The following is a 12,409-nucleotide window of genomic DNA, read 5'->3' as shown; positions in this document are numbered from 1 at the left end:
ACAAAATGTTCCGGACGCTGGGGCGATGAAATACCCCTTTAACCCCGTAAGGACCAAGCCCATTTTCACCTTAAGGACCAGGCCAATTTTATTTTTGCGTTTCTGTTCCCCCCCCCCCCCCCCTCGCCTTCTAAAATCCATAACTCTTTTATATTTCCATATACAGACCCATATAAGGGCTTGCTTTTTGCGCGACCAAATGTACTTTGTAATGAAACCTCTCATTTTACCATAAAATGAACGGCGAACCCCCAAAAAATAATAATAAATAATTTTTTTAGGGAGGAAATTTAAATGAAAACCCCAATTTTGCACATTTTGGAGGGTTTTGTTTTCACACTGTACACTGTACGGTAAAAATGACATGTGTTCTTTATTCTGTGGGTCAATACGATTAAAATGATACCCATGGCTTCATACTTTTATATTTTTGTAACGCAGAGCTCTCTGCTGACATCATGACCACAGTGCTCTCTGCTGACATCTCTGTCCATTTTAAGAACTGTCCAGAGTAGAAGAAAATCCCCATGGCAAACATATGCTGCTCTGGACATTTCCTAAAATGGTCAGAGATGTCAGCAGAGAGCACTGTGCTCATGATGTCAGCAGTGATTTTCTGTGTTCCAAAAAGAAAATAATTTCCTCTGTAGTATTCAGCAGCTAATAAGTACTAGAAGGATTAAGATTTTTTTAATAGAAGTCATTTACAAATCTGTTTAACTTTTTGGCACCAGTTGATTTAAAAAAAAAGTTTTCCACCGGAGTACCCCTTTAAGGACACAGCCCTTTTTGGCCAAAGGCTGTCGAGCATGCTAGAGTTGAAGTACGTATGGTATGTTAATACGGCGGAATGTCTGTGTGAAAGTCTGCAGGAATATTCCACACAAACATTCTGCTGCAGTAGAGTTCCATTGATTTCAATGGGGTTCTGCTGCACTGTTCACATGGTGGAGTTTCTGCCGTGGAAGTCCTAAATCCCGCATCTGCAGAAAGAATAGACTTGTTTATTCTTTCTGCAGACCTTGTTTGAAAATCCATTGCTGTCTAATTGACAGCGTATTTTGGAGCGGTGTTAGCGCCTGCTGGACTTTCAAATGTGCGGCATGTCCGCATGTATTTTCCATTCCGCACATTTTAGGCTGTGTGAACATGGCCTTAAAGGGGTACTCTGCACCCCTAGACATCTTATCCTCTATCCAAAGATTAGGGGATAAGATGTCAGATCGCCGGGGTCCCGCTGCTGTGGGCCCCCGGGATCTCGGCTGCTGCACCCACCTATAGGGCTTCCACCTCACACTGGCAACGTTGGAGGCTTCGGAGCCCGACCACAATGGCGGACGAGCGTGACGTCACGACTCCGCCCCGGGTGACATCACGCCCAGCCCCCTCAAAGCAAGTCTATGGGAGGTCCGTTACGCCCCCCTCCCGTGACGTCACACGGGGCGGAGTCGTGACGTCACGCTCGTCCGCCATTGTGGTCAGGCTCCAAAGCCTCCAGCGTTGCCAGTGTGAGGTGGAAGCACTACAGGTGGGTGCAGCAGCCAAGATCCTGGGGGCCCCCAGCAGCGGGACCCCGGCGATCTGACATCTTATCCCCTATTCTATGGATAGGGGATACGATGTCTAGGGGTGCGGAGTACCCCTTTAAACTTAACTGGCCAATGCTTTTGTTCTCATAGATTGTAAACTCTCGCAAACAGGGCCCTCACTCCTTAATGTCTAATATCTGTCTCTATTTCTACCCTCAATTATTATAAAATGCTGCAGAATTTGTTGCCGCTATATAAATATTATTTTTATTATCCTCAAGAAAATAAGCAGTTTCCAGAGAAATGACAATGGCTTACTTTCCTTGACGGCATCAAACATGTGCGGAAGCGCCATAAGCCTGGAGCACACTGATATTACGAGTATAAGCAGTACCTCCTGAGATTTACAGGACAGCAGATGGAAATCCATAATTCCTTACGTCCCTGCATATGTAATATACTGGAACATTCTTAGAGCTGAACAGAATGAATAAAACATCAATCCACTAATTTGGAAACCGCTATTTGGAACAATTTCACATACTAATAAATACAATTAACCCTATAAAACTATCCTTTGGTTATGTGATGGCACGACAAATCCCAGGAGCCAGGTCACCATGGCCACTGAGAATTTTGTTCTGGCACCTAGGTTTTTGTCAGTCCTTTCTACCCATCCCGACCCATGAAGTACTGGCACGGGCTCAGGAGTTGGGTCCAAGTCATACTCGGTAGGTAGCGGCTGCTATCTGATGCCCATCATTTAACTGTGATATTTACGTGATATTTAAACAGTTACGGCAATAAATAAAATACACATATTTGGTATTGTCACGTAGGGAATTGTCCAAGCTATTACATTATGGCATTGCCGATCCCAAATCTTACAGGTCATTTGAAAAATTTTGGCTTCTAGATTATAAAAAATTAAAAAAAATTCAAGCCATGTTATCTTGCTTAATACATGTTCAAACTCATATAAACTTAGTCCTGGTCCATGACATCTGTATTGGTTTGCATTAGAATATATTAATAAGCATTTACACTATTATAGTCATTCAGATGAAATCACACAAGCTGCACATTCTAGAAATGTATCTGGAATTTAGGAAGAATCTACAAAATCCCTTCTGCGCACAATCTACATTTAGAAATGATGCTTGGAGAAGGATAAAAAACACAGGGGGCGCTCCCTGATGACTGGTATCTGCTGGTGTGCGCCCTTCACCACACCACAGAGAGATACCCACCTTGTAAAACTGTGTGTTGGTTGGTTGGTGCGGCGATAAACACGGGTAGGGTCGATGGCGTAGGTTGGCTGCTGCGCTCCTACCGGTATCGGACCCCAGCAGTGGGGGCCGATTGAAATGGTAGACATATAAAACAGGAAAAAGCCGGTTTTGCAGAGGTGCTGCACAAGAACATGAAGCGAGGACTCGAGCAGCACAGGACAATAAAATGTTTTTATTGGTGTAATGGGGACAACGCGTTTCGGCATGAACTCATGCCTTCCTCAGGTCCATTTACAGTGCCCAAGAGAATGCTTGTTGTGGTACTGTAGAGCTGGGTAGAGGTCCTGTATGCTGGTCTCAGACCGGCGGCAGCACAGACACATACAGGACCTCTACCCAGCTCTACAGTACCACAACAAGCATTCTCTTGGGCACTGTAAATGGACCTGAGGAAGGCATGAGTTCATGCCGAAACGCGTTGTCCCCATTACACCAATAAAAACATTTCATTGTCCTGTGCTGCTCGAGTCCTCGCTTCATGTTCTTGTGCAGCGCCTCCGCAAAACCGGCTTTTTCCTGTTTTATCTGTCTACCATTTAGAAATGAAGGATTTCTAAGGAGTTAAATAAGACTGATTTACAACGTGATCAGCAAAACATCAAATAGTGACAAAGTCATGACTACGGTATATGATGCTGCAAATGACTGTAATAAATGAGCAATCACGAGACAATGACTCACTCTACAGAGCGCAATTGGATGAAAAGACTCAAAATAGCAGTGAAGAAAACCTTGCACATACCTAGGACTTAAAGTGTTTTCACAAGTGGATTTAATCTGACAAGACTACAATTGGTTTAAAAAGATCTGCCAAGTTTTTTGAATAATGGTAAATAAAAGTTGCATTCGCCTAAAAACAACAAAAGATCATCTACACTGATCGAAAGAAAAAAATTAAGTGTGTACGCAGCATGTAAAAAAACGATTACACGGTAGGATGTGCTCTCCATGTAATAGTCAAAGAGGGTCATTATCCTGACTATTACTGCCAGCTATCAGGTCAGTGATCAAAACCTACGTAACCAAGCAGCATGTCAGTAACCACGGCTAAGAATCTCTTGTGAAATCCAGCTTTGGCTACACCTTAAAAGGGGTCCTCCGCTGGAAAACATTTTTTTTTTTTTTTAAATCAACTGGTGCCAGAAAGTTAAACAGATTTGTAAATTACTACTATTTAAAAATCTTAATCCTTCCAGTACTTATCAGCTGCTATATGCTACACAGGAAGTTATTTCCTTTTTGAACTTCTTTTCTGTCAGACCACAGTGCTCTCTGCTGACACTTCTGTCCATGTCAGGAACTGTCCAGAGCAGGATAGGTTTGGACAATTCCTGACATGGACAGAGGTGTAATTTACAAACTTTCTGATACCAGTTGATCTGAAAAAAATTGTTTTCCACTGGAGTACCCCTTTAAAGGAATATTAAACCTAAAAAAAAATACATTAACTTACTAATATCAGTCACAAATGTTTAAAGGGTTTATGGGAAAAAATGTTTTCGTTACATGACTACCCTCTGCATTGAAGATAAAAAAAAAAAAATCCTGCATACTCACCTCCCCCTCCCTCATGGCTGCTGAGTCTTTTGGCCCCTGTTGCAGTCAGTCGCCTTATTCCCCTTTACAATGATTTTGTTTAGTGTGGGCAGGAACTGCTTACTCTGCACAGTAACCGGCTGAGTGGGAACAATATATCATCGGAAGAAGGAAAAGATTGAAGTGGGGACCAAAAGACTTGACAGTGACAAAGGAGCGGGGGAGGTATGTGGACTTTTTTATTATATTTTTCCGTGAAAATCTTTCCTTTTAATATATACATATTCCAGGAGGTTCTCAGTACAGGAGATTAGTAAGACAACATGGTGACCCTGGGGGCAGGGCATTTTCCTGGACTTCCAAAGAGTGATTATGGCTGCTTACAGAGAACAATGCTTTACATTCACTTGCACCAACGCTGAATGCCTAAAAATAACAAGTGGGGAAAATAGCCGCTTCTGCTTTAGCCTGGAAGGTCTCCAGAAATAGGTCTGTTTTTAGAAATTTGCAATGTGGTAAGTACTGTAGTTTTAACTTTAGCAAAGAATAAAAATAAGATAAATATAAAAAAAACTTTGTATGTATATATGTATATATATATATATATATATATATAGGGGAATATGCAAATCAGCTCATTACATCACCTTTTCAGGCGATGTTCCCTGGTATCAGCTTAGCTCCAGTTACGGAATATAAAAAGCTAATCGGGATTAATGCCAAGCCAGAACTCTCTCTCCAGAAGCAAAAAGGGGACCCATCTGCAGACAGCTGTTTTGGGTTTCTTGCCCCTCGTCAGTACAGAGCAGGGTAATCTGGCTTGGCTGAGATGAGGGGCCTTAGACCAACTAAACGGGATGAGTATTTAACTCAGGGCGAGTTCACCACTCCTGGTGTGACGGAGCTTTCAAGGGCCACTTGAAAGCTCTGTCACACCAGGAGTAGTGAACTCGCCCTGAGTTAAATACTCATCCCGTATATATATATATATATATATATATATATATGTATATATATATATGTTATAATGGTAAAATGTTTTTTTTTCTCTTCTGATCAGGCTCCTGAACATATTTATTCTGAGAAACTCCAAAAGGTCCTTTCTTCCTATCAGCTGACTGAAGGATGGTGACATCTGCGCCTTTATTTCTATTGTTCTCCTCCATTAGAGGAGAAATGAAAATAACAATGCAGCCAAATCCTCTACATCATTGGTCTCCAACCTGCGGACCTCCAGATGTTGCAAAACTACAACTCCCAGCATGCCCGGACAGCCAACGGCTGTCCGGGCATGCTGGGAGTTGTAGTTTTGCAACATCTGGAGGTCCGCAGGTTGAAGACAACTGCTCTACATGCTAAACCTGATGGACCCAACAATGTACACACAGGACCAGTTATTCTGAAAGATTTATAAAGAGTCTAGTGACCACCATAATCTTATTACAGCTTATAGTTTGTCAATGTGTAAGTAACTGTAGGTTTCCCTACCATCGTCCTGCTGAAGCCGAAATGTGCTCCCAAAGGGGGAGATTTATCAAAACCTGTGGAGAGGCAAAGTTGCCCAGTTGCCCATAGCAACCAATCAGATCGCTTCTTTCATTCTTAACAAGGCCTGTGAAAAATGAAAGAAGCGATCTGATTAGCTGCTATGGGCAACAGGTCAACGTTGCCCACATTTGCATGAGCCTGGCCCTTTGAGGTTCATGGGATGTTTAGGAGGTATGTATTTGTGTTTGCTCTTTGATGCCCCGGATAGCCTGGCATGCTGATAAACCCATTCTGAGTCATCTCCATCATGGCACCTTAAAAAAGGGAAGTCATAATGCAAGTAGGAATAGAGCCTAAGGGTACGTTCCCACCTGGCGTATACGCAGCGTATTTCATGCTGCGCAAAATCTGCAGCATCAGTGGGAAATACGGTGCGTATCCATCGCTCACCATACACATAAGGCTTTCTGGCGGCCCTGTGTGTGCAGTGAGTTTTGGAAGCGGAGCCGCGTGTCACGCCGGCACACAGCCCCACCTCCAAAACTCACTGCACACACAGGGCTGCCGGAAAGCATTATGTGTATGGTGAGCCATGGATACGCAGCGTATTTCCCGCTGCTGCTGCAGATTTTGCGCAGCATGAAATACGCTGCGTATACGCCAGGTGGGAACGTACCCTTAGGCTCTGTTCCTACTTGCATTATGACTTCCCTTTTTTTTAGGTGCCATGATGGAGATGACTCAGAATGGGTTTATCAGCATGCCAGGCTATCCAGGGCATCAAAGAGCAAACACAAATACATACCTCCCAAACATCCCATGAACCTCAAAAAGCCAGGCTCATGCAAATGTGCCCCAGATGTGGATAATTCTGGGTATGTTTTGTAAGGATTCCTGGTAGGATCCGGGGCAGGCATAGATAGATAGTCTCATGTCACATAGCTAGGATATACCATCGCTTTGTAGGCGTCTAACTCTCAATCAGTCATTTTCTGTTACTAGGAATGAAGGGCAATGACCCTGATTCCGTAGTCTCTGCCTCTAAAAAGGATCTGTGGTTAGTTTAAAGATTAAAGGGGTACTCCGGCCTTAAGACATCTTATTTCCAATCCTAGCCGCTGTGGACCCTTGCAATATCTCATGCAGCAGCCACCTGTCTCAGCTGCACGCAGCGCTGGAGGCTCCGAGTCTGAAGACTCACAACCATGGGGCCAGAGTATCATAACGTCACGACTCCACCCCCTTGTGACGTCACGCCCCGTCCCCTCAATGCAAGCCTATGGGAGGGGGCGTGACGTCATGATACTCCAACACAGACACTGAGCCTCCAGCACTGCGTGCAGCTGAGACAGGTGGGTACTGCATGAGAGATTGCAGGGGTCCCCAGCTGTGGGACCCCAAGATCAGACATCTTATCCCTATCCTATGGATAGGGGATAAGATGCCTTAGGGCCGGAGTACCACTTTAAATTCAATACGTTGATCCTGCGCAATCGTCAGTTTCAGCGAGGGGACGCACCGTGCTCGGTAAGTTACGTGCAAGAGCCAACTTGGCTAAGCGTGGTACGGTTGCCTCTCCCCGCGCTGAAGTATTGGACTAGCGCTTTCTATATTTAGCCTAGGCTGCTTTGATTCCATTGCTGTTTTTATGTTGTTGCTATACTCGTATTCCTAATATATATGGATTTTGCTATTTAGTTGTATATCTGTAGGTGTGAACAGAACCCAATTCATCGTCATATCCAGACCCCTTTTTTATTTTAAATAAAGTTCACACCCACAGGACTATTTGTAGAAAATGCAGATATATAGCCAAAGCTCCCTAGACCTCGGGAACAGGGAGAAGGTGAAGCAACAGCAGCTCTGTGCAGGAACGGACAGAGAGGGAATCACATTGCTAAACCTAAGACACTGCGCCTCTTCCTTCACAGGATCAATGGGACCCCCCATCAATCATAAAATGCCATCTATCCCGCTACATATGGCGCTGTACATCATGTTTTTGCATCCTGTTTAATTGTCAGTTTTATATATTTATATATATATATATATATATATATATATATATATATATAAAACAACAGGAAGCTTTTAAAGATTAACTGTCAATTGTTTTTTTTTTTTCTTTTTTGTTGTTTGTTTTAATAGGGCTCGATTGTATTAGCTTGCATTCATTTTCATTTTTTTTTTTTTAAATGTTGCCTTTGTTAGGGTAGGGTCACACAGCGCATACGCCGCCGCTGCATATTTCAGTGATAGCAAAGTCTATGGGTGTTTCTTATTACTCCCATAGACTTTGTTAGCATAGAAATACGCAGCATCAAACATGCAGCAGCAAATACGCAGCTTATACGCTACTCGTGACCCTTAATTTTATGTATGATGTACGCACCACTAATAAAACAAATAAGTGGATTTATAAATAGAATAGCGTGATGTGAACAGACTCTTACAGGAGCAATCTTGAGAATATCTTCATAATAAGGTACTGAATAGAGAGGCACCAGTGGCAGAGCATTCCAGTGTTTCCCAACCAGGGTGCCTCCAGGTGTTGCAAAACTACAACTCCCAGAATGCCTGGACAGCCAAAGGCTGTCCAGGCATGCTGGGAGTTGTAGTTTTGCAACACCTGGAGCCACCCTGGTTGGGAAACACTGGAGCATTCCTACATCATCGTTCCCCAACCTGTATTCCTCCAAGCTTTTGCAAAACTACAACTCCCAGCATGCCCACAGAGCTGAAAATTCGTCTGAATAGAGGTCTAAAATAGAGCCATATGATCTCCAGGCATAGGCGTGAGACTTTATAGTTCTTACACCAAATTTTAGGGGATTAAAACAACCTCATTTCCACCACAAGGTTTACAAGAAATTCACAGGCCCAGATTTATCAAACTGTGAGAGAAAAAGTGGAACCAATCACAGCTCAGCTAACGAGCTCTGGTAAAGTGAAAGCTGAGCTGTGATTGGTTGTTGTGGAAAAATCACCTCAGTTTTTCTCTCACAGTTTAAAGGGGTACTCCGCTGCCCCGCTTCCAGAGCTCCGCTCCCCAGCGTCCGGAAGTTTATTGTTCCGAACGCTGTGTGTGGGCTTCCGTGTTCAGGGCCGCCCCTCGTGACGTCAGGGCCCATAGACTTTCGTTGAGGGGGCGGGCGTGACATCACGAGGGGAAGCCCCGAACACGGAAGCCCGCACACAGCGTTTGGAACAATAAACTTCCGGACGCTGGGAAGTGGAGCTCCGGAAGCAGGGCAGCAGAGTACCCCTTTAATAAATCTGGCCAACAGTCTTTACATTGTGTATGATCCATCCTAAACCAATAATTATTAGCAGAATCCAGGGCAAAAAATGTGTAGTGGTCTCCAAACTGTGGCCCTTCAGCTGTTGCAAAACTACAACTCCCAGCATGACCGGACAGCCTTTGGCCAATGTTAAACCCACATTGTCTTTTTGATGGTATTTTTCTGCCTCCCATAGACTTTTCCTTATTTAAAAAAGCATGATGCCTAGCCTTAGGGTATGTTTACACATATAAAATCTGCTGACTGTTACGCACTGAGGAAAATCTGTGAGTTTCGCTACCATTCCGGTCAATGGGTCTACAGTCGTTCTGCAAATCTGCCACTATTACGAATTTTCTGTGGACCCATTGAAATGAATGTGTAAATGTGCCCTAAATGCAGAATTCTGCTCAGAAATTCAGCCATGTAAACTAAAGCTTAGTTCACATGGCGGAATTTCCGCGCAGAATTCTGCAGGAATATTCAGCTCGGGGATTCTGCTGCACCTTGCACATGGTGGAAATCCCGATTCTGGCGTCCAAAGGAACATTAAACCAGTTTAACGTTTCTCACAGATTCTGCTTGGAAATGCATTGGCGTCTACGAAGACTGCACAATTCCGAGCGGTCCTAATGCCGCCGACTCAACCACGTACAGATTGTCTAGACGTGTTTTCCGTGCGGACACTGCCCACATATTCCACGGTGTGAACATAGCCTAACACAGTCATAGGCTGGAATGACAGATCATTTACCTTTAGAGAACTTTGCGTAAGGGTGTGTTCACACTGCAGAATTTCCACAATTCTGCAGACATTATGTTTAGCAAAGCATGCTGAACGGAATGGCGGAATTTCTGTGTTCTCAAAACACAGAATTTCGCCGAAATTCAAGCCCCACTGATTTCAATGGGATTCTGCCACAGAATTCCTCAAAATATAAAACTGTCTTATATCTTTGCGGAATGCGGAAATTCTGCTGTCTGAATGGGACTGCGGAATCCTATTTGAATCAACAGACAGAAAATTACAGCAGAATTTCACAAAGAAATTCCACCGTGTGAACGTACCCTTAGGGTACGTTCACACGCGCGGGTTTTCCTCTGCGTATTTGAAAGTGGACGGGCTCTTCTTGGCTGTCCACAGCCGATTTTCCGCGGCGGAATGTACACTGCGAAAATCGTCCGCAAGCCCCATTGAAGACAGTAGGGACTGTGGCGGATTTTCCGCAGCGTAAATTCCGCCGCGGACAGCCGAGAAGAGCCCGTCCACTTTCAAATACGCAGTGGAAAACCCGCTAAAAAATCCGCGCGTGTGAACGTACCCTTAAGCTGGGTTCACACGAACGAATTTCTGCATTAGAAACTTCCATTGACATCATGAGTATTATGCATGGAGAAGTAGAGGAAATTCTGCAGTGTGAACTCAGCCTAATTCCTCTTTATACGTGGTGTCTCCTGTTTTTTTGGGAAATCACCATAAGGCTACATGGCACCTTGGGTTACGCGGCATCACATCTAATGATTGGCGAGATGTGACTATGACGTGACAGTCACGCAAAATCCGACTTTGATAGATTTTCTGTCACACGCAACTGTGCTAGCGTTGCTTTCAATGCAAGTTATGTGCGACTGCAGCCAAACCGCAACTATAATCAAGTTGTGCCTCCTTGATGTGATTTTCTATCACGAGACACAGGTCTCTATATAGCCCTAGCCCAGTGTTTCCCAACCAGGGTGCCTCCAGCTGTTGCAAAACTACAACTCTCAGCATGCCCAGACAGCCTTCGGCTGTCTGGGCATGCTGGGAGTAGTAGTTTTGCAACAGCTGGAGGCACCCTGGTTGGGAAACACTGGGCTAGCCTAAGGATGCTCGGAGGACCATGTGTATACAGTCTGTATAGGCCTGGAGAGGATGCCATAAGGAACCCCAAGCCATAGAAATGCATTACATAATCATGGTGAGATAGTCTGCAGCCTAGAGGGATGGGAGGTGAGGATTATAGGGGAGACCGCCTGCAGCACATCTCACTGGAGTCAAAGCAGCTGCTGGAGGAAGTGACCCCTAGAGGATGATGGAGCCCACGGCATGGATGATGGAGCCCACAGTAGATCTGATGGAGAGTCAGACAACTCGGACACAGGAGAGTTGTGGAGATCGGAGAAGATCTATGAGGAGATCAGCACCATCTACATAACACAGCGCCCCCCCCCGATCAGGAGCCCGGATCACCGGCCGCATTCTACAACTACACAGAAGGGGGATCCACTCCACAGATCCGTCCAGCCTGACATTGATGGATCTCACACTGAAAGCCAATGACAATACACTCAGCGCGTCACAGTAGGTCACCACGGCACTGTCTACAGCAATGTCCCGCCGTCTAGGCTCCGGAGGGGGGGCGGTAGGACCACAAGTCCCAGCGCCTCTCGGGAACTCACCGTGCTCAACGCCGATCGCTGCTGGGGACTCGACACTTCCCGGCGCATCCCCAGCAGCGAACCGCGCGTGCGCAGACAAGTCTCGCTTCTCCAGTAATTACTGGCGACGCGAGAGTTGCTGACGCATGCGCGATGGGGAGGATAGGGCTGCCTGGTGATGCATTGAGCTACGTGCGGCAAATAGGGTTTCCAGAGTGTGAACAAGAACTCAGTACAGATGAATATATGATATCCATTCTTTATAATCTAAATAGAGCTTAACTAATAATTGTTTAAAAAAAAAAAAAAAAAAAAATATATATATATATATATATATATATATATATATATATAGTGAAAACACTTTGAGATGACTACCAAAATTGCATGGTCTCAAAGAAAATGGCCACTGAGGATAAGGTATGGTGATACATTTGTGTCATACTTTCTACAAGGTGCTGGAAACATTTGGTCCATATGGAGATGATGGAATCACAAGACCATCGGGCCAGGCAATGTTCTTCCAGTATTTGATTGTCCAATTTTGTTGATCCTGTGCAAACTGTAGCCTCGGTTTTCTGTTCTTAGCTGACAGGAATGGCACCTATGTGGTCCTTAGCTGCTGTAGCCCATCTGCTTTAAAGGGGTTATCCCGTTTCTCATTTAACCCCTTAAAGGGTTTCTCCTGTGGAAAACTTTTTTTTTTTTTTTTTTTAATTAGCTGGTGCCAGAAAGTTAAACAGATTTGTAAATTACTTCTAAAAAATCTTAATCCTTCTAATACATTTTATGGGCTGTATACTACAGAGGAAATTATTTTCTTTTTGGATTTCTCTTGATGTCATGACCACAGTGCTCTCTGCTG

The 12,409-nt window shown here is 44.4% G+C and overlaps 1 protein-coding gene across 2 annotated transcripts in view; it reads right to left on the bottom strand.

The window, feature by feature from the left end:
* LOC130273350 (ubiquitin-conjugating enzyme E2 E2) overlaps positions 1-11,649 on the bottom strand; it is a 263,263-nt gene extending 251,614 nt beyond the window's left edge. The window contains exon 1 of one of the 2 annotated variants that reach the window (XM_056519972.1): positions 11,566-11,649. In XM_056519972.1, the coding sequence (XP_056375947.1) occupies positions 11,566-11,613 (48 nt within the window). In that variant the 5' untranslated portion in view covers positions 11,614-11,649. Of the gene's footprint in view, positions 1-5,845; positions 5,864-11,565 lie in introns of those variants that run through there. The other variant, XM_056519974.1, reaches the window with a different exon arrangement.
* Positions 11,650-12,409: the final 760 nt, after the last annotated feature.

The sequence above is a fragment of the Hyla sarda genome, chromosome 5 (genome assembly GCF_029499605.1).
Source record: "Hyla sarda isolate aHylSar1 chromosome 5, aHylSar1.hap1, whole genome shotgun sequence".
NCBI lineage: Eukaryota > Metazoa > Chordata > Amphibia > Anura > Hylidae > Hyla > Hyla sarda.
Note: the sequence above shows the minus strand (reverse complement) of the source record. Positions and strands in the feature narration are given on the sequence as shown.